At 41.8% G+C, this 25,418-nt stretch overlaps 1 protein-coding gene across 3 annotated transcripts; it reads left to right on the top strand.

Moving 5' to 3' along the window:
* The first annotated feature begins 120 nt into the window (after nt 1-120).
* Nucleotides 121-24,595, top strand: hbs1l (HBS1-like translational GTPase). 3 transcript variants are annotated; one of them, XM_041958298.1, is made up of 18 exons: nt 121-266; nt 911-979; nt 2,047-2,178; nt 2,314-2,565; nt 12,025-12,133; nt 12,272-12,522; nt 13,416-13,581; nt 15,052-15,169; nt 16,606-16,752; nt 17,027-17,101; nt 17,225-17,342; nt 19,384-19,452; nt 19,549-19,653; nt 20,395-20,485; nt 20,613-20,721; nt 20,864-20,964; nt 21,273-21,417; nt 21,570-24,595. In XM_041958298.1, the coding sequence occupies exons 1-18, from the start codon at nt 224-226 to the stop codon at nt 21,579-21,581; spliced, it is 2,112 nt and encodes a 703-aa protein (XP_041814232.1). In that variant the 5' UTR covers nt 121-223; the 3' UTR covers nt 21,582-24,595. The 3 variants fall into 3 exon arrangements, with proteins under 3 accessions (XP_041814232.1, XP_041814233.1, XP_041814234.1); XM_041958299.1 differs by lacking the exon at nt 21,570-24,595 and having other exon boundaries at nt 21,273-21,426; XM_041958300.1 differs by lacking the exons at nt 12,025-12,133; nt 12,272-12,522; nt 13,416-13,581; ... (9 more) ...; nt 21,273-21,417; nt 21,570-24,595 and adding an exon at nt 3,571-6,320.
* The last annotated feature ends 823 nt before the right edge of the window (nt 24,596-25,418 follow it).

Below are 25,418 nucleotides of genomic sequence, written 5' to 3'. Positions count from 1 at the left end.
CTGTTGGCAGTCAAGCAAAAAAAAAAAAAAAACACATATACGACAAAAAAAATTTGATTAAATTAAACTATTTCCGAGGCTGCAGAATCAAATCTGCCCTCAATACCGCTGTCATTTCACACAGCAGCAGCAGCAATGGCAGCCGGGCAGTGAGACACATGTCACAACATTGTGTGAGGCGAAAAACATTTACGCTGGGGCCGAGAGAAGACACATAAGCAAAATGTCTCGGCACAGAAATGTTCGAGGTTACAACTACGATGAAGGTAGATAACCATAACTAGTTGTGACAGTTTAAAAGTCATGGCAAGGCCTGAAACCGCTAAACTCGATAGCCGCTAAGCTAAAATTCACTGTTATCGATTGTAGCGCTACCAGCTAACGCTAGCTAGCTTAGCTGGCAAGATAACGCTGTCGTGTCACTTAGCGCCTGCCACACCATAAATTGGACTAACGTTATAATGCGATCATTTACGTATTTAAGTTAGTCAAGCTTTCATGCTAACGTTATATTGTTAATACCTGATGTAATACGTCTATAACTAATGTAGTCTGTTTACTAAAGTTAACGACAGCTAGCTGATTAGCTAGCTTGCTAACTGTCCACTGTTTTTGCAAGTACTATTGCAAGGTTCTAATAAATGCTTTGTTGGCCATTTATTGACATCCCCTGACCAATAATCTTAGTAAGCCTCCCAGTTTTTCAAACCTGCTTTAAAGAAGTTTAATAAAGTTACCAGACTCCCAATTTACAGCTTGTTATGCTTTCTGAAAAGTTGCTGACAAAGCAAAGTGACTACTGTAACAAAAGGCTTTCTCTTTACTACAGCTGCATTTGTACATGTATATGTTTGTGTAAAGAAGAGACAGGGGGGAAACAATTGAGTCTCAGTTACTTTTTTTTTTCTAGACTTTGAAGATGATGACATGTATGGACAGTCTGTGGATGATGACTACTGCTGTATATCACCAGCAACAGGTTAGTATGAATGAATGCAAAGTTATAGGTGGTTTCAGTGGTATAGGTATGCTTGCAGATGAGTAGACACTAATAACCTCGAAGAATTTTGTTTCATATGATTTTTGTCCACTTAAAGAAACCAATAAACTAAATAGAGGCGGGGAGGGCTAAAGAGAGTGTGATTTACATATAATCTTCTTGTTAATGAGAAAATGTCATTCCTCTGGTCCTCTCCAAAGCCTTCAACATAAGCACACACAGAGCATACAGCCTCCATGAGTGGTCTGGCAGTGGTAGGTGTTAACCCTAGGTTATGTCAGCTGTGTGGGCTAATCGTTGTTAATGTCAGCTGTCATAACTATAGTTAGGTTCTATGTCAAAAACAACGGCAGAGAGAAACAGACGTATTTGCGCTTTCGGAGTTCCAGGTGAACTCATGAAAGTCATAGCTGTAATTTATTTGGTATATTAAATGTGGGAAGTGGTTTCAGTCTTTCTTCGTGCTAGGCTGCTCCAAGCACCAGTATTGTAACAGCATGCATAGATAAACATCAAAATCCAGATGATGGCTTGACTTATCTTAGCTATGATGACTGAAAAAGGTAAGGTTAGTGCTTGTTCCAGCAGACTGCGGCCAGAACTGCATAACATCTTGTTAAAAGTAAACTTTAACCTAGCCTGGTTTTATATGGAAAAAACAGCGGCACAGTGAAACAAGCCTTACTTTATTGTGGTTTGGGAGTTTCAGGTGAACTCACGGAAGCCAACGCTGTATTCTTGGTGCGGGGTCATGTCAGAGGCTTTGGAGTGGACCTTGGGTTCAAATGTCAGGAGGGACATTTTTGTTCTTTACAGCTCTCTGGAGTTATTGGAAATTGGATCACATGAGTTGGAAACAGTCCTACACATCCACCGCTGGGATCTTAATTTCACAAAGAGTATAATATTAATAATATTATTGTAGTCTAATCTTTATCTGCAACTGTGCAGAAATATCAGGTTTAAGCAGAATGAATAGACATGTAAAAAGAAAAAAACTGTTTCCGAAGTGGCCAACAAGTAAAGATATTTTTTGTTTTATACAGCAAATCAATTCATCTACTCACGTCAGGACAGACAAGCACCAAAGGAGGAGCCTTTAGAAGAGGAAGAGTATGAAGCTGACGATGTACCCATGTCCCCTACCATCAGCCACAACCTTGACCCTCTTGATCAAGGTAATATTTGAACTTTGTGCTTGAAAATGTGCTAAATGAAGACAATAAGATCCTATTGGCTTAGTAGCTTTAATTAATTTTACTTGATCTGTTGTTATTTGTTTAATCTGAAATCGCTGTGTCTAACACCTGTAGCCAAACTGTATTCCTGTCTGGACCATATGCGAACTGTGCTGGGAGATGCAGTGCCAGATTCAGTCCTGACCCAGGCTGCCATAAGATGTGGATTTGACCCACAGAGGGCACTGGATGCAGTCCTATCGGAGGACACCAAGACAGCGCCAGTTACCAGAAGTACCAGTGAAGAGACAACTTCGATAACAAGAGTTAGCCAAGAGAGAGCACCGCTTCCACAAAGAACCAAACAAGAGGCCGTGGCTGAGAGAGGTACGCCTAAAGCGGATCAAATTATGGTCATTTTATTGGTCAGGAGTTGTTTTCCTTAACTAGTCCACAAATCAGAGGATGATTGTTTGTTGCATTTGCACGTTTTCTCCTTTGTTAAAAAGGTTTTATTCCAATTCTCAAACTGATTGAGTTAGTTAGTTAAGTGTTTTTTTTTATTATCATGTAGCTACTGATTGTTCATATTGTATTTCTGAAGGAATAATATTACCTGATAAATACAGGTTGATGCCGTTGCACAAAATAAGGCTCAGTCTGTTTCTATCACGTGATCAACAATTAGAAGTAGTTCAGTATAGATAGACATTGCTAGTCAAGTGATTTGAACATCCCACATTTGAGCATTTTTGACTACATTTTGAATAATATTCTGACTGTAATATAATTCAGAATGATAATGACAGTATAATTTAGGGAATAGGTCTCAGTGAAGTGAAGTATCAATATATGTGACTTTTAGAGCTGAGAGCTTTGCATTTTAAAGGACTTTATACAAAGAAGGCAGCTGTTAATACTGTGAAGAATGAAAGATGACAGAGAAACTGCCTAAAATGCAGGGTTAAGGTTGCAGGGCCACTTAAATTAAGGATTTTATTTAAAACAGGATTCAGAGCCTAGCCTGAATTAGGAAATAATACCTGGACTGTTGTAGGACAGACTGATGAATTTTTTTAAGATACAACTTGGTGATACTGACATGATCTAATGCTATATCATGATATTTGTGCATGCATATCTGTAGGTTCTTTAGAAGATACTTGAACTGGACATAATTTTAAATAATGCTCATGAATATTCTGTACATGAAATCTTAACAGACAGGAGCATTTCTTTGTTCATTTCACGCAAAGTCAAATATAGATGTTTAACAAAGTGCCTTTTTTCTGTTCTTTTCTCTTTTGTTTATGGTGTGATTCATCTGACTTCTGTTCCGTGGTCCTCCTGTCTCTCCTCTTCGACAACTGCAATTGGCATTTGTAAGGTAAGGAGCCTGCTTGTCTGCTTCTCACATAGACATTACATCCAAGGCATCTAAAGGGCGCAAACACACACAACCACATGTGCAAGCGAGCGCACCAAACTTGCGTGACCTTTTATCGCAACATAAGACCGAACGAGTGGTTAGCCGTTCTGAAAATCAAAATTGTCGCGGTCAAAGCATTGGTGCAGGCGTCAGTGGTACTAGTCTTGCACAGCTCATGTCTGAGCATGTGCAGAAGAGTAAGGCATCAGGAGGAGTTGACACAGAGCAAGGTTTGGGTGTTCCCTCATTAAGTGCTCTCAAGATAGCACCAAATTCACCTCTGTCCATTACACCCAATCAGAGTAGTCTTTCATTGGGAACGTTGGCATCTTTAAACATGTCTTCAGCATCTGACAGCTCAGCTCCCTCCCTCCTTTCATTTCCACTCAGTAGTCTGTCACTAAACAACCCCAAGGTAACAACTGCAAGCTCTCTTCTGGCTGCTCCTCCTGGGTTTGGAAGTCTCAGTTCTGTCTTCCAGGGTAATCCACAAGCGGTGGGAGTTGGGACTGGAGTCAAAGCTACAATAGCTGATCCTAAGGGAAGCCCATCATTGGCTGATTTAATCCAAGAGCATTCAAACCGCAGCCCAACAACTATCACTAACTCCTTTCCTACTCCCCAGAGCAGCATAACTTCTATGTGTCAGGGGATGGGTGCACCAGCGCAAATGCTCTCACTGTCTGAGCTTGCTTCACAGCACCAAAACATTAATACACTCATTCAGTCACAATCACAAAGTGATGAACGACCAGCAAAGACACTCAGCTTTTCTAAACCATCAATTACTCCTGCATGCCTAGTTGGGACTGTCTCGTTGTCTCAGCTAGCCTTGCAGCATCAAACTACCTGTTCTTTGGCTTCCTCTCAACCTGTCAGCACTGAATCTCCAGCGGATGCACTGAAGCAACTACCTGGCATCTCTGAGGTGCTCTCTTTGCCTCATTTGGCATCTGCACACAAAGGCAAAACCTCAACCACCTCAAATGGGTCACATCACTCTCTCACTTCGCTCCTCTTACCAGCAAAACCAGAGAAGGCTGGTGTGTTGGTAGAAAGTACTATAGAGGGTTCGACCCAGTTCAAACTCGACCACAAACCATACGATCAAAACTCCGGGCGTCCTAAGCTGAGGCAGACTATTGATTTGAGTGCACTCATGGCCCAGTCAGATAAAGTGAGCCCTCGCCACTTTGACAATGACCTCCCGTCACCGTCCTCTCCAACTCCAGTTGTCTTGGGCCTGGATTCTTCTGTTTTTGCACAACCCTCAGTATTTGCGATTACCTTGTCCATTCAAAGCCGCAGACAACAGAAGAGGATGAAGAACGTATTGAAGGGAAAAATAAGAAGTCACAGGACAGGAAGTGGTTACCAGGCTTTCCTGTGTAAATTGCAAGACAAATCCAAAGAGCAGCACACCCCGCTCTCACCAATTGCACCATTCCACTTCGACACGCCTTCACCCGACGACATCGTCCGTGCTAATCAGCGAAAAGCTTTCACCAGGTAGACAAGGAAATGAAAGCGCTTAATTTGGTTGTGTGCAGGTTGGTGCTAAATTTACTCACTTGAGATGAGAACCTCTTGGTGGCCTTTGCTCCCCTGACTGAACAAAACTCAAAGAGATGAAGCACTCAGGCTCGTCAGTCAATATGAGATGTTTTAACTATGTCCCATAATCAGTCATTTCAAGTAAAGATACTTTCGAGACCAGTAGTACAACAGAATGACAGTATTATTACACCAAGTCCTACATTGCTACTATATACAGATCAATCATGTGCGAGTCAAACAGGATCAAACCCACACTGGCAGCTTGAAAAGAATCGCAGCTAAATAAACTTGCAGTTTTTTAATAACTTTTAGAATCATTTTTTCTCATTGACTGTAGTGAACATTTTTTTTCTACATTTTAAATTTGAGTCTTATTTTTGTATGCTTAGATGGCCATTGGCTTTTTAATTGACATTTTTTGTATGAAAGTAGTTTTAACCTTAGCCAGGGAAAATTCAAAGCGTATCTCTTTTCGCATGGCCTCTTTTCCAGTTTTGAGCTGCATGAACATGAATGAATGAGAAAAAGAGGTTGATTTTGTTTGCAGGTGTGCTGCAGCTATTGGAATATGGATCAGTTAACCATTGTACTGGTTTACTGCTGCATGTGTGCAAGATCACGGGGTAGAAATTTTGGTTTGAGGACACCTGGAGATTTTCCCATGAGGGAGAGAGAACACACACTCATGTGCATACACACACACACACACACACACACACACACACACACACACACGCATGCAGACAAGTGAACTTTTCTAATGTTAAATATTGAATAAAGGAGTTAGCTATGAGTGCAAGCACCGTGAATAAGAACTGTACAGAATGAGTCAAAATGAATGTCTTCAGACCTGAGGTAAAAGAGGTTTTTCTTGCTCTTACAAGCTTTTAATATTATGATGTACAAATGAGTTACACAGGGTGTGTCATCACACTCTGCCAGAATTTAATTTGTCAATTTTTTTTGTCAAATAAAGATGATTGAGTTTGTGTACTCTGAATGCACCTGTGTCTGGGAGTGTCTGTCTTGTTGTGTGTGACTGTGCTTTGAGTTAGAGTTTAAAAAAAAACCTTTTTTTTGAGTTGTTGTATTGAACTAATTATTTGTAAGAAGTTAAAACAGTGGTCTGTTTCCTGTTTAAATTGAGTGTGTGTTTGTACAGTGCTTAAAGATTAACCTTTGGCTTCACTGTAATAATATTTTGGTGCTGAATAATGGGGAATTTTCATTTTATGAAGTGAAATGTTTTAGAAAGTAAACTGTGCACCATGTATCTGGTGCAGTGTGTGCATGTGTGTTTTTTTTTTTAGGTTAGTCCAAAGTTTCTTAAGCCAGCTCACATTTTTAGTGTGAGTCACTGGTATTGGTTTGAATGGAGAATCGCGTCCTTAGAGAATTTAATGTTTGAGACTTACAGGAAGATTGGACGAGATGTGACTCAAGAGTTGGTAGATAACATGCTATACTAACAGCAGCAACTGTGAGGAGACCTGTGTGTGTGTGGTTTTCGTAACCATAGAAAGGGTAATCATCTTGGTGTCATCAGGACAGTGGTCTATAGTGTAGTTACAAGACAGGAGGAGATGATGTCAAACTTTCCTCACGGTTTAGTCATTTTCTTGCACCGCTTCATTGTCTTAAATGTGAGAACACGCTTAGAGTGAAGGGGCAGGGTTTGGACTAGATGTGTGTAAACTCTATACTGGTGCAGAAAGCTGAGTGAAGTGGACCCTCAGGGTGTCAGACACCAAACAGAGTGCTGAGCCTGAGGGAAATGATAGATAATAAAAGGCAGATAGTGGTAATAATGACAAGTCAAACATAACAAGGCAAACAGGTTTCTCAGTCTGCATGTCGTCCTGGGAGCATTGTGATGTTTGGAAATCATTAGGTGTATTACGGATGTTGTGGTCTGTTGTGTGAGATATTATCTACAGCATTTTTGCATTTTACCCCGAAATTGTATAAATGAATTTGTGTTTATTAAGCACTTGGTTTGTCCAGCAACAGTTTTGTCCTCTTCTTTTAAGGCGAGCCAGTGTGTGGGTTTGAGCAGGAAGCTGCACTCTTGGAGAAAATGTCACCCCAAGCACACACACACACACGACTCGGCGCAGCAGCCGATCATCTTACTCTCTGCGTCTCTCGCACACCACCTACATAGGAAAATCTGATCACGTCTCTCAACTTTCACAGCTCTGTCAAAAGCTTTGCCATATCAAATCATTTTGTGTCTTCACAGGCGCTGCATTTCTGCAAGGCGTACATGCTGCACAAACATAGTTTTGTTGTGATGTGGTGCCAACTCTGGAAAAAAACATTTTACTCATGACAAGTGGTCAAAAGGAAGCGGGTGCCGTTTGGACTTGCCATCAGTACGACTGCTTTGTTGTGGTGCAGTATGTTCACAGGAAAAAAAAAGGCTGAGTGAAGTAAGATTCTTTATTTAAATGGAAAAAGCTGCACTTATTACAAGAAATGCGAGAGAGAGAGAGACTGAAGACAAAATGGTGAAAGTGCTCATAAAGCAGTGATATGACAGTTTGCAGCAGGCATACACAGTGGCCTCAGAAATCATTCTGGTTCAGTCATGAGCTGCATGGTGCAGTAGTGCAGCCTGAATAAGACAGCAATAATGTTTTTGTGCAAATGTGTCAATAAAAGTGCAGAAGTAGTTCTTACTTGGAGGGTTATTCAGTCATGAGCCACCTTGAGTAACTGGACGTTCTTGGATATGTTTGTCAGCTTGGTACTGATCTGTATACTAGACCTGTTTACAGTTGCATGCTCAAGCTGGAAGCTAAGCCTATATGACTGATTAGTTACCTTCAAGTGATTCCACTGATTTTCAGTCTGAGTCAGGTGTAGTAGTTGGCTAAATCTTTTTAGGGCCATGTCTGAGTTCACGCACTCATCAACTCTTCCTATCGTTAGGTTGCTAGAACTCACATTAAAACGTGAAAACTTGTAGATTACATGAAGTTATAGTGAGTAAATTGAGATTCAAGACACATTTGTAATGATAAGGGCTGAACAATTACATATTATTGAAATCGCAGTGTGGAAGCGCAATATCCAAATTGCCGGGGTTGCAGTTTTTTTTTGATAGGGGTAATATGTGCCTCAGCAAAAATCAGTTTTCAGTGAAAATGAAACATAACAATGATCATTCCTGCTAAAATTGTGACTCATATTGCCATCACAATATCTGTCAAAACAATCACAATGTGATTTTGCTTATCATCCAGCCCTTGTCACAATCTTTATCCATTTCTTCTAGGTGCGTTGAATACAGATAATTTGCTCTCCCTCACAATGTGCAGGGAAACCCCTTATCGGCTTTTAGCTCGATGGAGATCGTTGTTTCTGTAACGCCGCTAAAAATCAACCTCACGGTATGATTGCTGTGCGTGTCTGTCAGATGGCTGATTAGGTTGTCCTGGCTTTCCACACTACATGGCTTTGGAAAGAGTTCATGTTTACTATTGCATCCTGTTTCTTGCTTCTTTGGAAACTGCAGTCATGTCCGTCAGTCAAAAAAACAAACAAAAAAAACCCCAAAAGAACAGCCACCACCGGACTCTATAGACTGAATGGAAAGTGGGTGAAAGAGGTCAAGTTGTTTCAGTAATTGTTTTCCTAAATAGTGTTAATCCAAATATGTGTTGACATTTCAGGTTTACCTGCTGTTCGTCAGATGCATCAATCATTCCATGGCTCTATTTTGAAATTGGCTGTAAACAGTAGGTGAGAGTTCTCAGGTGGCTGGTATGACTCAAGGTTGACTGCTGAGTAAGTGGGCGTAAAGGACGAGTGTTGAGCTGTGGTACCAAAATCGTGTGTGTGTGTGTGTGTGTGTGTGTGACTCAACCTGAAAGGGGTCAGATAGGTCCTGCTCAAAGCTTTTCCCTCAGCCAAGAGGACCCATTTCCTTCATTGTCATTTTCATTCATGTCTCGAGTTTTTTAAATGTGAATGAAGCTTAACTCTTGGTTTGGTTCATTGCTATATCTGTTAATTTAGAGATAAAATAAGCTGCCACGTGCAAGGGAGTGCCAGAACGTAGGTTTTAATTTCAAACCTATACCTACCAGCCGACTTAATACTCTTTGTGGCACGTGGTTCCTATCCCTGAAGAATCTTTCTAACAGACAGAGCCAAACAGAACATATATTAATACTTGACATATTGGCCTCGACTCAGACACAATACTGTAATCAGTTCACATCCCACTCTGTGTCCCCCCACAGTTGGCCTATAAAGATATGAGTCTGACATAATTCATATCTTTGCATCCTTTAGCGGCCTCAAGTGGTGGGGAGCCTCATTATCAAAAACTGCTTTTCTAGAATACTTTTTTTTTTATTTTTATTATGCCTCTGTATCTCTCGCTTGGATCTCTTACTCTCACTTGCGCAACCAGCTTACCCTGCGAGGCTGTCAGTCACCCCGTTATCTGCACCTTTCAGCTTGTTATTTCACCTTTCCCCGCACACTTGTGTGTATTTGGATGGGCGGAGGGGAGGGTATTTGCATATCCTGGGCGGACTCCTCTTATCCTGTGCTCAGTTGGGCCCTCGGGCAAAGGTGTGCAGATGACTCACTCACTCACTCAGCCACTGCAAGGGTCCCCTATGCTAGACAAATCCTGGATGGGAGGACGCCGGCTATTTACCTGCCAGTCCAAACAGTGTTAAGGAGATCCTGCTTCGAGGCTCAGAGCCTGATTGCACTGTATAGTTGTTCTGAGGCTGCCCTCCTGTTAATGCTGCCTCCAGGCAGCAACATGTCTGATGATTAAGAGGGGGTTGTTTATTGATTAAGGCCTTAGGATGGTTGAGTGGGATGTACCTGTCTGTTTCACCCCAGGTTAACACGAAGAGGTGAAGATCTTAAAAAGAAAAAAAAAGCCTCCTCAGGTACTTAATAGGTATGGCTTGGTGATGTAGATTTGTAGTTTTTTTATGTTGTGGTTTATTTCCATAATGTAAATTAGGTGAGGTGTAATTAGCTGATCCTAATGACATTATCAGACTTAATGTGATCTTGTGAGATCCTCTCACAGCTGATGTTCAATAGAAGTCAATTTCAGATCGGCTGGTGTCTTGTTTAACCACAGGTGGTAGAAACTTCCACGTCACTGTAGTAGGGGCAAGAAAACCCCCCAGCTGCAGGAAGAACCTAAATTCCCCAGACAGCACTTTTTCCATTTTGTGTTGCTGCTTACTGCAGGACTTATAATGCTTTAATGATGCACATTTCAGTGATGACAGTGGTGTTAAAGATCTATAACAGTTTTTTTAGATGGCTTTTCTGCAGGGGTCTATTACAAGTCTTTTTGGTAGCTTTCAGAACTTTCTGTCTAGTAGTACATCATCATCATCATTTTTGATCATCATCAGTTTTTAATAAGCTCTAACCTTGCAAATGAGAATATGTTTGATGCAGCTTTGCCTCAGTTGCCAGTTTTTCCCAACTTTTGAACTGATCAGTGTGTGGGAATGAACTGTATGTACATGTCATGACTTTATAAAGAAAAAAGCCTCTTCAGGAGGAGGAGCTGGCTCACTGTGTATCAGTGTTTCAGAATGAGAGGGACTTTTTCATTCAGTCATTCAGAGAAAGCTTGGTTAGAGAAAGTCCATTAATAATTCTGTTGAATCACAACGCCTTTCTTCTCATTTTCCCGAAGGGTATTTTTTACAATGAATAAACTGCGTGAGGCAAACAGGACCACATCAAATTGAGCAAAAGTCATAGCAGTATTTTTCTTGCCTGATAAAGGTCTTTGGAATGAAGCGTTGCAATAAAATCAGTGAGCACAGTGTGTGGGAGTTAATCCTGCCGTGATGCTACCCAACATTTTTGATACAGGTTTGTTTTAATCAGTGGCGTGCGTGTGTGGTATCACACACATTCACCTCCGGCCCTGCACTTTGCTGAGGGTGACACCTTTTCAAAAGTATTCATTCTGCGAAATGCTGTGTCACACTGCTCTATTTACGTGGAGACGGGAGGCAACGGCCACTACTGAAATTAACCCTCTCTGAACCAGGATGTCACTGCCACACACATGCACACAGACGCACACAGTGTGCTGCAGGCTCGGCTGTGCAGCCCAGTCTAAATGAATCAGTCGCAGGTTGATATGACTGGGACTGGTGGCCATTTGGGACTGGGATGACAAAGCAATGACCTCAACACGTCTTACTGCTGCAGAATATGAAGCACCAGTCTGATCAATGGAGACATGACTGATTGCATCATGTGCTTACACTTGAGAATATGTACGTTAGTGTGTGTGTGCCAGTAAGGCATGCAGCTATGACAAGGAAAACAGTCAAAACAGTAGATTGCTGTAATTTCCTTTGGATGTCTTAACACCACAGTGCTATACAATACTGAATAAGCTATCTTATTCGCAGGCAGTGTTCCAACAAATGTAATGAAGTCAGTCATTTTAAAAGAGGAAAAAAAATATGAGGTTTAAACTATTCTGATGCTGCATGCATGCATAATCACCATTTATCTACAACTCTATTCCCAGAGCTAGAAAAGCAGAACAAGTGTGTGCAAACGTCTGCATCATGACCGTCATACAGTAATCATGGTCTTAACAGTAAAATTATCTGGAAAATCCAAGGGGGAAAATTTTCAGTCTTATCCTCATTATGGAAGAAAGCAGCGAGTGTTTACCAATACGCATAAAACACTTATCATGTACCGAAAGTCTTTTGATGCCCTTTATAATAGGAAAAAACCCTTTATGCTCCTCATGTTATAGTGCGTGGCCACAGTGACTCATGATTGCCTTTGTCTGTGAGAAAGTGTACAGTTTTTTGTTCCTCTGTTCCCTTTAGCTAAGAGCAAAGACGCGTCTCACAATAAACTGGACTCTGAAGTGGTACCCAAAGTGGCTCGAATGACCGTCTCTGGCAAGAAGCAGACCATGGGCTTTGATGTTCCCAGGTACCTAATACACACATTGTACTCATAAAGCAGTTCAGAACAGTACCCTTAAGACGCTTTATGCTGGGATAAATGTGTGACAGGGAAGAGAAGAGTTATGTTTCAATGAGATTAAACTCCTCCACATTCTCTCCTCAGCACAGGGGAGAATGGTGTCGTCCCTGCCCCTGTTCGCCGAGGCGGCAGCCCTGAAAACGCCACCGCGACCCCTGCCTCAGAGGCCACGTCCAAACGTCCTGAGACTCCATCCAAAGGGTCAAATGGGGACGAGCCCTCCGCAGTTCCCACCCCGGGCCGCTCCGCAGGAAAGGCCCGGCAGGCGATCAATATCAAGGCTGAGCTGGAGAAGCGGCAGGGTGGCAAACCTCTGTTGAATTTGGTGGTTATAGGTAGGAAGGAAGCACATAAAACCACCCATAAACCACCACAAAAACCACTCATGACTTTACATTTTATTTCAGTTTACGGCACATTAAGGGATCAGCGCGATTGCAAGGAATACAAAAGTCGACTCTGCTCAAACAAGATTGAAAACAATTATGCTCACTTCCATCCTCATGCAACACTTTCTTACTTGCTGACTATGATTCAGTGCACACATCTGGTCTATGATTAAATACAAAGTGAAAGTACTGCTTGATTGGTTAAACTAATAAAGTACTGCTCTAACATTTTCAGACTGACAATATAGTCGAGTAAAAAAAAAACAAGATGATAAATAAAAAAGCACTTCCATGTTGTTTTTGCCATATCTTTGAATTAGTCAATGTACACAATATGTTCCTCTATAACGCCGTGCAGTCATGTTTAATTTTCAACATGCTCATGTATACATTTAATGGTTTTAAATGAGTCGAACTGCAGACCATTGCAGTTGCTCAATCATATTTTCTCATTCTTAGTTACACCAGAAGAAGTGACTTGGTAGTTTCAGAAGTGCAGATGATTCTAGTTTCCCACAGCCTGTGAAACCTTTCGTTTTACCTCGGCCCTCTCCCTTCCCCCTCCCATCCTCCTTCCTTGCTCCCATTTCTGTCTACCACCCTTCTCTTGTGCAATTCTGTGTCTTTCCTTCTCCTATCTCTGGCCTCCCTTTGTCTTATCACCTCTGTTCCCCTACCTGTCTTATCACTCTTGTGACATTCTTCCTCTTTTTCGGTCTGTCGTCACCCCTCCCTGCTGTCTTCTGTCGCTCCCTGCCCTCGGAGCCCCTTTTCTCTTTCCCTTTCTCTCTCTCTACTTCCTTAACTTCTCGCCTTTATTACGTTGTTCTTCTCTGCAGGTCATGTGGATGCGGGTAAAAGCACGCTGATGGGCCACCTGCTTTATCTGCTGGGCAACGTCAACAAGCGCACCATGCACAAGTACGAGCAGGAGTCAAAGAAGGCGGGAAAGGCCTCCTTCGCCTACGCCTGGGTCCTGGATGAAACTGGGGAGGAGAGGGACAGGTACATTTTAAGCGTTAAGCTGCACACAAACACAGGAATATGCATGGGCAGGGAAATTCCCTGCCACCCCCCTTCACATTAAGGGCAGGTTTGGTCACAGATGCATACCAAACCGCAGTCCCTTCCTGCTGTGTGCTTTGGTTGATAAACATATCTTGAGAGTCACACATTTGGTCCAGTTACTGGGGTTACAGGTACCAGTGATGATAACTCCACATGACAATATCCTGGATGTGATCTGGAAATAAAGGCTTGTTAGTTATAGAGGGATCCTATCTTTCCTGGAATAGTAAGAACATGATTTGCTGATTAATTGTGTTGCCACTGATGGTCAGTGCTGGTTATATCTGCCTTTCTAACACGCAAAATAAGTTGTTGCGGAGAATATGCCCCAATTCGTTCGCCCCACCTTTGTTGTTGTTACCAGAGTGAAACGGAAGCGAAATACGCCAGAAACAGAAAGTGACTTGGGTGGGAATCCATATTCCCTTATAAGTAACTTCTGAAGTAAATGTGTAATGCTTACAGCAAACCGCGAGCCTCGCCTACTAAAAGACGTTGCTCTTGAACTGAAAATGACAAAGGCTTTAAATCTGCTTTCCAGGCAGTCTGGCAGTCCAGCCACCCAGTGCACCACCCACAGGGTTGTTTTATTCACTGTATGTTCACATTTCTGCTGCCACACAAATTATTACTGTATTTTCCGGACTATAAGGCACACCTAAAAGCCTTTAATTTTCTCAAAAACCGACAGTGCGCCTATTAATCCGATGCGCCTTTTATATGGATCAATATTGGTTAATTATGGCTATCGTAGTCAGGGGGCGTGGCCGAAGTAACAGCGGTATTCCACTCTCTGCGTGCCGTCATCCTTTTACTGGCGCGTGCAGTCAGCTGTCAATCTGAATAATAAAATGACTATTTCACTGAACAATGAAAAAATATGAATATATGCTAAATAATAGGCAATTGAAATATTAATCAAACATGGTTAATGTGATTTCTGCTCCTGAACCTCAGCGCACAGCGTCTGCGCTGTGTGCCGTCACCTGCATCTTTACGCAGGATAAGCTGTCATCTGTGAGCGTGCGCTGTGTTTGTTTCAAAACGAACAAACTAAAATAAAATACGTTTTAAATAAATGCTCATTAATTATTTTCAAGAGCCGAATCAGAGGGATGAAAGAGCCGCATGCGGCTCCGGAGCCGCGGGTTGCCGACCCCTGATCTAGTGGATGCATAACGCAACCCCAGACACCACAGTACGGTAGTTTCTGTCTATGCGCCTTATAATGTGGTGCGCCTTATATATGAAAAAAGTTTTAAAATAGGCCATTCATTGAAGGTGCGCCTTAAAATCCGGTGCGCCTTATAGTGCAGAAAATATGGTATATACATTGCGGATGCATTTTCTTCTACGGGGTCTGGTGGTTATAAAGCATTTTCCCCCATTTATTTGTATTTGCTCCAGGGGTGTGACAATGGATGTGGGCATGACCAAGTTTGAGACGAACACTAAGGTGGTGACCCTAATGGATGCGCCAGGACACAAAGACTTCATCCCCAACATGATCACAGGAGCTGCACAGGTATACCATGTAAAAGTGTTCAAGCAGCCTGAACAGTGCGTGCAAACTGACACAGTGAATGAGATATCTCCAGGTATAGGTGTAAGTATAATGATTCTGCTGCAGCAGGTGTATGTGCAGCAGGAGAGCAGCTCATTTTGATTTAAACAAACAGATTATTTTCGAAAATGTAAATCATTTTTTTTTTACTTAGCATTTAATTAAATTATTTTGATCCCCTGGGTGGAAATTATGTGTGCAGTAACTCAAAAAACAGACCAAAGAGGAACAGCAGATGAGTAGATAAAAGAAAATGCAAATAAATTGAAATTAGAAACCTACATGTATCAGTGTGCATGTACGTAGTGCTAATGCAGAAGTAATCGGGCAGTTATTGCAATGTTTTTGGTGAATAATAAGTACAATGTAGTACATGAGATGACAGCATGGATAAAATCCAACACAGAGAGAAATTAAATTGGCAGCTTCCTCAATGTAAAGCGAATACATTACTATATGATGCAACTCAAATGTAGTATAATGTGATTCATTTTTTTTATTTCTGTGACCCCCACATGTCTGCACAAACTATTAAGATTCTTCCAATACCCCTAAATATCAGCTGGCTACATTTTTATGGCTTATTTGTTTAACTTAATCAAAACTGGCCCTCATGGTGAAGCTAAGCACAGTTCTTTTCAAATGTCAGCTTGACTAAATGGTTCTTTCCCCTTCTGCAGTATACCCTCAATCTGCCACACCCGTGATTTGAAGTAACTTTTGTGGTTTTGGGTGTTGGTGTCACAAGGTGTTTTTGCAGGCATGGGTGTGCTTGTCTGCGTCTGTTTTCAGGCACAAATGTAATTTCTCTTTTTACCATATGACTGTCCTCACGTTCAGCCTCATCATGTACTGACTAAGGGGTTTCTGCTGCAAGCAAATGAAGGTATCAGTCTGTCACATGCTCTGAGGCTCGAGATGGTATTCCTGCAGCCTTCAGAAAGCAAGTGTTTCATCTAATGAAAAATGACACAAAATGATCAATCAAAAAATTGCAGTGTTTCTACATTACTATATGTATGGTGTGTTTGCTTTCTAATTCTTTACAAATTGAAACATTCATTATAGAAGAAGAGCAAATGAGTCTCCATCTAGATTGCTGAGTGCATTTACTTAGTTATTTTATGTTCCTTCATGTATTAACCTCTGCTGGACCTGTCCACTGCACATTTTACTGATTTCATAGTTTGAAAAGGCTAGAAATGCTGTATGACATTGCAGACACTCTGCTCCTGAGCCTGATTAAATCTGTCTGGTTTGACATGTGCGTGTTAAATAATCAGAATTCAGCTGTTCAGTTAGGCACTGAGTTGAGTGTGTGTGTGTCTGACGTTCTGCTCAGCAGAAACAGATGCATGTGGTTCTTATCCCCCCCCCCCCCCCATTTCTCTCTCCAGGCCGACGTGGCGGTGCTTGTGGTGGATGCCAGCCGAGGAGAGTTTGAGGCAGGTTTCGAGGCGGGTGGTCAGACCAGAGAGCATGCCCTGTTGGTGCGCTCGCTTGGCGTCACTCAGCTGGCTGTAGCTGTCAACAAGATGGACCAGGTCAGACCCTGCCACACATTACTGAAATAAAGTGTGGAAGTTTTTAGGTCTGTCTTTTCTAAACACTAGAGATTTACAATGTGGATAAAATTTTGGTATTTTTTGGGTGAAAATCTGTAAAAGAAAGAAATGAGCCTTAAAAGGAGTTTACTGAAAGTCCAAGTGTGTGTGTGGTACAATCGCTGGCATGCTGCTGACACATTTCCATTTCAAAGCCGTGCCGAAGGGGAAACTTTCTCTCTGTATTTTTCCTTTATGTGTGTCAACCAATCAGGTAAACTGGCAACAAGAACGTTTCCAGGACGTCACTTCCAAACTTGGCCATTTTCTCAAGCAGGCAGGATTCAAGGTGAGTTTAGGATTTGACCTCTTCATCTGTGTCAGTAAATTAACTGTCATTTTCTATCTTTGGCTAAGTTGAAGTGTTTCCAAGCTTTCTTTTGTTTGAACTGGTGTTTATGTGCTTTTCCAGGAGTCTGATGTTTTCTACATCCCCACCAGCGGCCTGTCAGGAGAGAACCTCGCCACCAGGAGTTCAGTGTCACAGCTTACCTCGTGGTACTCTGGTCCCAGCCTGCTGGAGCAGATTGGTAATGAACACTGGCATGTTTCAAGCTGCCCAGAGCGTTCACTGCCTTTTGACACTAAGGTCTCTCTGTAAAAAAGAAATATATATAGATATATCGAAGCACAAGCTGCATTCCTGCCCTTTTATCATCATGGGTCTCCTGCCGATGTGTGAACAAACACCATTGTCAATTTTGGGTTTTTGTGCAAGTTGATTGCACTGCATTATCTGTAATAGTCCATCTGTGGTAATCTAGACTCAGTCATGGCAGTGAAAAACTTAACTGTTTTTAGGTTTTTCCTCAAAAAGGGTGACACCATGAAGTCTCATTCACCAACCAAGTGATCACTTCATTCAAGTTCCTGAAACATGTTAGTTTGCTCCAAAGACAAATGCTGCCTTTTCTGTCTGTGGCTTTAAAGCAACGTTATGCAAGAATTTGAATTTTTTTTCACTTTGTTGCTCCAAAAGTTTCTTTAATTCTAAAATCTAAATCTCAAGTTTCTGCAATCACTGTACTCTTGCATTTATTATGGTTACATCACTTGTGATCAAAAACAAGCAAGTCGACAACTTTGCAAACATCAAGCAAGTACAACACAAGAACTAGCATGCCAGCTTGTATTATTTACTAGTCCAACAGCAAGAAGGCACTTCTTGGCCAATGATTAAAAGCCAGTCAGAGCTATTTTCTTGGTTGGCCTATTCCTTTGTCTTTTCTTTGCTTCCTCTTCCAACATCCTCTTAGGTCACTGAACCTCTGGCAGGATGTCCTTAGAGGCTACTGAGCCCAGTTCCATTGCCTGCTGGCCCGGCTCTGGTGCCTGAAAACCTCCTCCTCCCCGTGGTCCAAAGCTCCTGTGCTAGTGGTCTAAACACCAACCATGCCCCTGTGCTCCGAGCTCCCAGTCCAGTCAGGGCAGAGTCAGCTAGCTGCAACTGAGCTAACCAGCTAACAAAAGCTACATTTAGCAGTAGTTAGTGGTTACTTTGCTATCTGTCCATCAGGAAGCTTTCAGAGGGAAAACCAGAAAACATTTTCTCTATAAAATATGATCTACTTTCAGTGAAATAGTTGTAGTTGTGCATGTTGTGCAGTAATGTGGGATTGTACCCGCCCACCCAAGTTACATAGAGCAAAAACAGGTGCTCGGGGCACAGAGTGGGAATGACAGAGGCACTGCTCTCCCTATTACGTGTCAGTGTACCATCAAAATGATCTTGAAGCTGTTATTTTAAGGTCAGATAGTTACATAATGTTGCTTTAAGTAAAAACTCCATGTAAAGTTTTCCAACTAACCAAAATCTATCAAATACTTGCTTGAGATCTGGCTCTAAAACCTTTGTAGTTCGCTCAGTCACAGAGAATGACAGTTGTGATCGCCTTAAATTCTTTCAGTTTCGGTGTATAAATAAAGTCGTTTATAATTCACTTCTTTGATGTTCATTGCTGCGCTCAATGTGTTCCACTCAAACGTTTTTTTTTAATTAATGTGAAGCCCAAAGCTGCACAGGAAGTAGCATATTTAACCATATCTTGCCAAAACTGTAGCCTAAGCAATATACCGAGCAGTGAAAGTGATTACGCTCCTGGAGTCGTTTGAGACGTTTCTACAAATGTTTTGCTGCTTTCGCTCAGCTGCAAATTCTGCAAACACAGTGACAAATACTGTAACAGACTGAATTGAATCTGATCACAGCTGTAAGCTTCTTTCAGCCACCTGTAAAGCCTAAAGGGTGAATGTTTGTACTCAATGTACTTAAAGCACAGATTTTGAGTATTACTTCAAAGTGACTCACTTGTGGATAAATAAGAGGGAAATGATCTTTTTTTTTTTTTTTTTTTTTTTGCATGTGTACTGTGCTGTGACTGTCATTAGTGCTGATCATCCTCGCTGATGGCCAGCAAAGACAGGACACTTAAGCATTTTTCATCCAATACCAGAGAAAATGATTCACAACCACTGGTCATCAGATTTGTCACATACATATAAATCTTTCCCGCTCCTCATTGATTTCTTCCTCTTTTTTTTGTCCTCTGTCTTTTTCCCTCTCTTCTACAGATGCCTTCAAAGCCCCTCAGCGGTCTATAGACAAACCTTTCAGACTGTGCGTCTCAGATGTGTTCAAAGGTGAAAGACACTGACACCAACTCTTTCTTTACGTGCCTCCTCAATTCTCTTTTTCTAAGTTAAAGAAATTGCTGATGTTGCATTTTCTCTTCCCAGACCAGGGTTCAGGCTTCTGTGTAACAGGGAAGATCGAGGCTGGTTACATTCAGACCGGAGACAAAATACTGGCCATGCCTCCCAATGAGACCTGCACCGTCAAAGGTACGCACTGGTGTGTCTTTGCTGCCCGTCTGGCAAGGTGGCTGACTTCCACTTTTCATTTTCATGAATCCTACACTGCATTTCTGTCTAGATGGTAGTGATGGAATGTGCACAATTCTATAAGCCTAAAAAGCTATGAAATGATAAATCATGAGGGCAGTTTGAAGTCTCATCAAGGCTCTGCTATCATCTGCAGTAGCAGAGCGTGAAGCCTCTGAAACTGCCTCTGCCTTTACCAGAGGTAGCTGCTAATTTGCCGAAGGTCGACACAAGGCTCACTCTAACACCCACAACCCAGGTGGAAATAACTAAAAGATTTATACTTTTGTAATTTATACTATACTTTGTACTGAATGTATCTATCTTACTGTATTCATATGTGCAGCTTAATGTTTATTCTACTCTTAATTCTCTTTACTCTCCACTTCTGGTTTGATGCTAAACTGCATTTTGTTGTCTAAGTGCTTTTATCCTCAATAAAGTTGAATCTAATCTAATTTAAACTAATTCATTTAAAAAGAATTAATTAACTAAAGATACTGAATTATACATAATAAGAAATGCTCTCAGACAGGATTCCACGCTAAACTGTTCTAGTATTAATACCTAGCTTTGTTCCTTGTGAGTGAATAGCATGTTGCCAGCACACTTGTCTGAGTGAGGATGAGTGTTGAATGAGTGGTGACAAACACTGCCACCCTGTGGCGGCTGTGTGACCTGCACTCTGTGTCTCTACCACAGGTATCACTCTTCATGATGAGGCTCTGGACTGGTCTGCAGCAGGAGACCATGTCAGCCTGACAGTCACCGGCATGGACATCATCAAGATCAAGTAAACAAAAGTTTGATGATTTTAATTGTCATTTCTTTCTAAGCATGAAGGCCTGTTTGGTTCTCTGTAGTGTGTGTTTGGATTCTGCCTGTTTGGCTGTATTTAGTAATAACTCGCTTTCTTCCAGCGTGGGCTGTGTGTTCTGCCATCCAAAGGAGCCCATTCGAGTCTGTACTCGGTTCAGAGCCCGAATCCTTCTCTTCAATATTGAGGTCCCCATCACACAGGGCTTCCCGGTGAGTGCAAGCAAACACGCGCTCACACACAGTTACACTGTCATGTTTTGTTCTTTAAAACAAAACGTAAAAAAAAGGATAATGTGATGGATGTACAGGCTTACATCTGTGTTTCTGGCACGTGTGTGTGTGTGTGACATAGGTCTTGCTGCATTACCAAACAGTCAGTGAGCCGGCCACCATTAGGAAACTGATCAGCGTTCTACACAAGAGCAGCGGCGAGGTCCTCAAGAAGAAACCAAAGTGAGTGTTGGGAGGGGAGGCATCGTATTACATTTTGTATTATGAATATAAAGTACACATAACGATTTTCATCACTGTGTATGCTAAAACCCTGATTCCAAACATGTTGGGATGATGCTTGAATGTGATAACTTGTTAATCCTTTTTGACATATGCTCAACTTAAAACAGTGCAAAGACAATATATATTGAATGTTTGACCGCATCAGTTTCATTGATTTTTGTAAATATATGCATATTCTAAATTAGATGTAAATACTAAAATTGAAATCCATTGTTACTTTCTGTGTTTGTGTCTTTCCTGTGAAGGTGTTTGAGTAAGGGTATGAATGCCATCGTGGAGATTCAGACCCAGAGGCCCGTGCCACTAGAGCTGTACAAGGACTACAAGGAACTGGGCCGCTTCATGCTGCGATATATCGGCTCCACCATTGCTGCAGGGGTTGTCACCGAGGTAAAATGAACTAACCTTTGGACAAAGTCAAGACAAACGGGGCGTTATTGCATAAAAACAGGTTGATGTTTTAAAATAATACCCTGAAGTAGTTCTGTTTTTCCCTCTTTGATAAAGCATCCTTAGTTTCCCTTTGATTTTTCTGTCTGCAGATCAAAGAATGAAGAGCGTTTCCGTGGACTCAGAGCCAGTCAGACCTTCCTCTGGACACTGCATGCAGCCAGAGACAAAAGTGCAATTCCTCAAGAGACTCAGAGTGTCACACTCATCCATCCATCTCTCTGTCCAGCGCAGCAGCCGCTTTACCTGGCTGCTCTGATCAATGCTAACTGCACAGATAACCAATCATGAGTAGCCTCTTCCATCAAACAGGCGCATTACCCGGCTACCCCGGCTTCACACTTCCCCCTGTCTGACCATTCGTCTGTTAATACTACCTGTTTCTCTTCATTCACTGTTTAATCAAGCCAAATCAATAACATAACAAGACTCTGAAAGACAATCCTACCACGCTGAGATCTATCTCTCGGCAGATCATTTATCTTGACTGGAAATGTGTGAATCGTGGTGGAGCAACCAGTGCAGTGCCAGGTTAACATGGCAGCAGTGGTTCAACGACAGTGTTTTCTCTCTGCTGTAAATTGAGATGAGGGTTTAGCATCCAGTTTAAATCACAACTTGTATCTGTAATAAGGCTCTCCTAATCAAACCGCTCACCTGAAATGACTAATTTTAAATTTAGAAATGAAATTATGCAGGACTTAACATTTGATATCATTTTTTACCATAGTACGGTATGTTTGCATCACGGATTGCGTAGCCGAGGGCACAGAGTGCACTGTAATCAAGGTAGTTTGTGAACAACAAAAGGGAAACTCAAACGTTCACCTCGCTCTGGATAAAGAGGAATTTTCATTTATGTTAACAAGTGATACTTGAAATGCTCCTACAGTAAAGCACCAAAATGCTTTTTGAAGTGCGTTTTTTTTTTTCTATCAAAGACTCACATTAGTGGAGGAGGACGAGGAGCTGTGTTTTTGTTTCTCCACATGTTAAAGCGGACATGTTGGTGGAAGATGGTGCGAAGGAAGATGAGGGTAAATGGACATAAGATCAGCAATCTGTGGTTTGGGTTTTTGATTGGAGCAGTGTGAAGCATCCCTTTCTGTCAAACTGCAACAGAAAATACTTTACTGCCCGGCGACAGTGTTGCGGCGTGCAGTCAGGCCAGCAAACGCGTTGCTTTTTTCTGTCTATCGAAATTAAAAAGTATGTAGAAGTTAAGTGGGAAGTGAAAATGGAGAGGTGATCATTTCCCGTCAGGTTCGACGGCGACACAGCTGGAGTGGAAAGCACCACAAACACGCCTCACTAATGGTGTTGCTGAGTGAGATTTTGCAGAACGATGCAAGCAACAATGCTTCAGAGTTAAAAAAAACAAAAAAACAAAAACAAAACCTCACTGCACTTAAATTCATCTTTTTTTTTGTTTCTGGTCGTGTACAACGAGGCGATAGACGCATGTGTAACTGCAAAACTTCCAGTTTTACAACGTTTTTCGTAACTGTCGAGGCTGTGGAAAGACAGAGGGACGTGGAACATTTTCAGTTAAAGGCGCTGTGGGAAAGACTAAGGAAATGACACAAACACTTTCTTCTGCCCTTTGTCCATGCAGCTCAAAGGCATCACCATCATGGTCAGAAATAAAGCCCCGACTCATCTCAGCATCTTTCTTTAAAATCCCTAAGAGAGCGGCAGTCAATGCTTTTCTGTTTTCTCTTTTTACATTAAAAAAACCCCCAAAGCTCTGAGAGGAACCAACTAAGCTTTGTTGAATAATTATTACACATAATAATTCTTATTAAATAAATAAATATTATTAATTTAATTTTATGCGGATTGTGAATCAGGTGTACCCTACCGGTCTGCAGAAGCCCTCCACTCACCCACAACTGTGACACAGTGTGGGGAGGACAGGACACAAGTTTAGTAGTAAAAAGTGGTGAATTGAGGGTTTCCTGGTTGGGATATTTCTTAGATAACATCTTGGTGGGAGCTGGCTACAAAAATGTTTGATTAATTCTCAGATTATGTCCCTGATTAACAGTTCCTGTATGCACGTACACAAGAAAGTTTGCTAAAGGTTAGTTATGCAGAGAATGGACGGAAAAACAAACTGCAACACACACAAACTTGGCTTTGTCAAGTGCTTTTTGGTGAATCTATAATCTCTTACAGAGTCGACACATACTGCTAATTCATAATCGTTCAACTTATTGTAGCTCACTTGCACAGCTGCCACCGTTAATGCCTCAACTGCCTCACTGTCGGGCACAAACGCTGCAAAGCTGTATGTAACGTGGCTGTGGCAAAAGTCATGATGAGTCATTCCAGACTCAAGAAACACAGAACAACAGTGGTATCACGTAAACACTGACAAACATTAACTGACACCTGGTGACAAATTTGTTTGCTTTGAGAGTAAGTTTACTTCATATTTAGTATGTCCATGTCAGTTGGTGTTGCTGTCTCTTAATGCAGCCCAGTCGAAGCCACAGGAGGAGAAATTTCCACCACACACACAAAAACATGCACATAATTGTAATTTAATACTTGTGAGGACTCTCATTGGCATAATGCCTTACAGAGCTCCTTACCCTAACCTTGACCATCACAACTAAAAGTCCACCCTCAACCCTAACATAAATCAAATGTAATCTAGTCTTAACCTTAAAAGAACCCTTTGGTTTTTGTAAGGACCGGCCAAAATGTCCTCACACTGTGTAGCAAGTACTAGTACACACACACACACACACACACACACACACACACACACAGAGAGACTGACAGACCATGTGTGTTCCACCAGCTGCCACAGGGTGGCAGTGTTCAGTAACATGCACATATTGCGCCACAGAAACAGAAAATAATGTGTCAGTCACCTTGGAACATATTTGTAGAACAAAGCGTAAACATCGTTTTTGTCTACAGACCCCTGAGGGGCCTCTGGGGCATCTACAAGAGCCAAGAGGAGGAGGATGATAAGAACTGCAGGTCTGCTGGCGTAACATGATGATGAATCACTTTCTCTGTAAATAGATGAGTAATGCTGTGACTTGATCGTCAGAAGTCTTCCTGAATCACTACTTTGTAAAACTGACAGTCACACGGTTCTGTGTGACTGTCAGTTGCCTCATCCTTCCTCATTAAACTAACCTTGTCAGCAATGCTTCATTACTCCTTTCAAAAATCCCAGATCCCATTCCGGGTTTTATTCTCCTCTGCTGTCACACCGTGCACACACACTAACACACACACAAGTGTCCCAACACAGTGCAGTCTCTAGGTTTACCCAATGTCTGAGAGTGATTGGGAATGATTTAATGAATTGATTTTGATTGCAGCTACACACCTGTGAGGTTTGGCAACTGTATTTGCTGACAGATAAGCATATAAACAGCTGGCAAGGTACTAAAAACTGCTTCTGTGGTAATTCCTGCTACATTAGGTGTGTCCAGGACCACATTTTGCCATGATGACGCACACACACAGACTCAAAAATTGAAAACAATGCCAGCCAGCTCACCCTGTGATGGAGTACAGGCTCCGGCAAAAGACTTAAGCTGTAACATGTGAATAGGAAAAAGCAAGGGAGACCTGGACATCATTGAATAATGATCCTGCAGACCTGCTGCTCTTCTTTTTCTTTTTCAAGGTCCATTTAGTAGCTGTACTGGAGCTTTCGATCATATTACACAGTCTTCATCAGCAGATGAAGTTTGCCTGCTTGTCATGGAAATGTGGGTGTTTAGATTTACCCAATGCAAGACTTTCACTTGTAGAGTATTTTCACTGCATGGTATTAGTACAGAAAAAGCAAATGAAGAAATTGGTTCAAAATGAGTTCGAAAGCTCACTTTATTTCTATTTATTTTCACATTCTGTGGCTCTCGGCCATCAAAGCAGGTAATCGTACCTGTGCCTGTGCTGTCTGGGAGAAT

The sequence above is a fragment of the Chelmon rostratus genome, chromosome 18, assembly GCF_017976325.1.
Source record: "Chelmon rostratus isolate fCheRos1 chromosome 18, fCheRos1.pri, whole genome shotgun sequence".
Taxonomy (NCBI): Eukaryota; Metazoa; Chordata; class Actinopteri; order Chaetodontiformes; family Chaetodontidae; genus Chelmon; species Chelmon rostratus.
The sequence above is the reverse complement of the archived record's forward strand: the minus strand, read 5'-3'. Positions and strand labels throughout refer to the sequence as shown.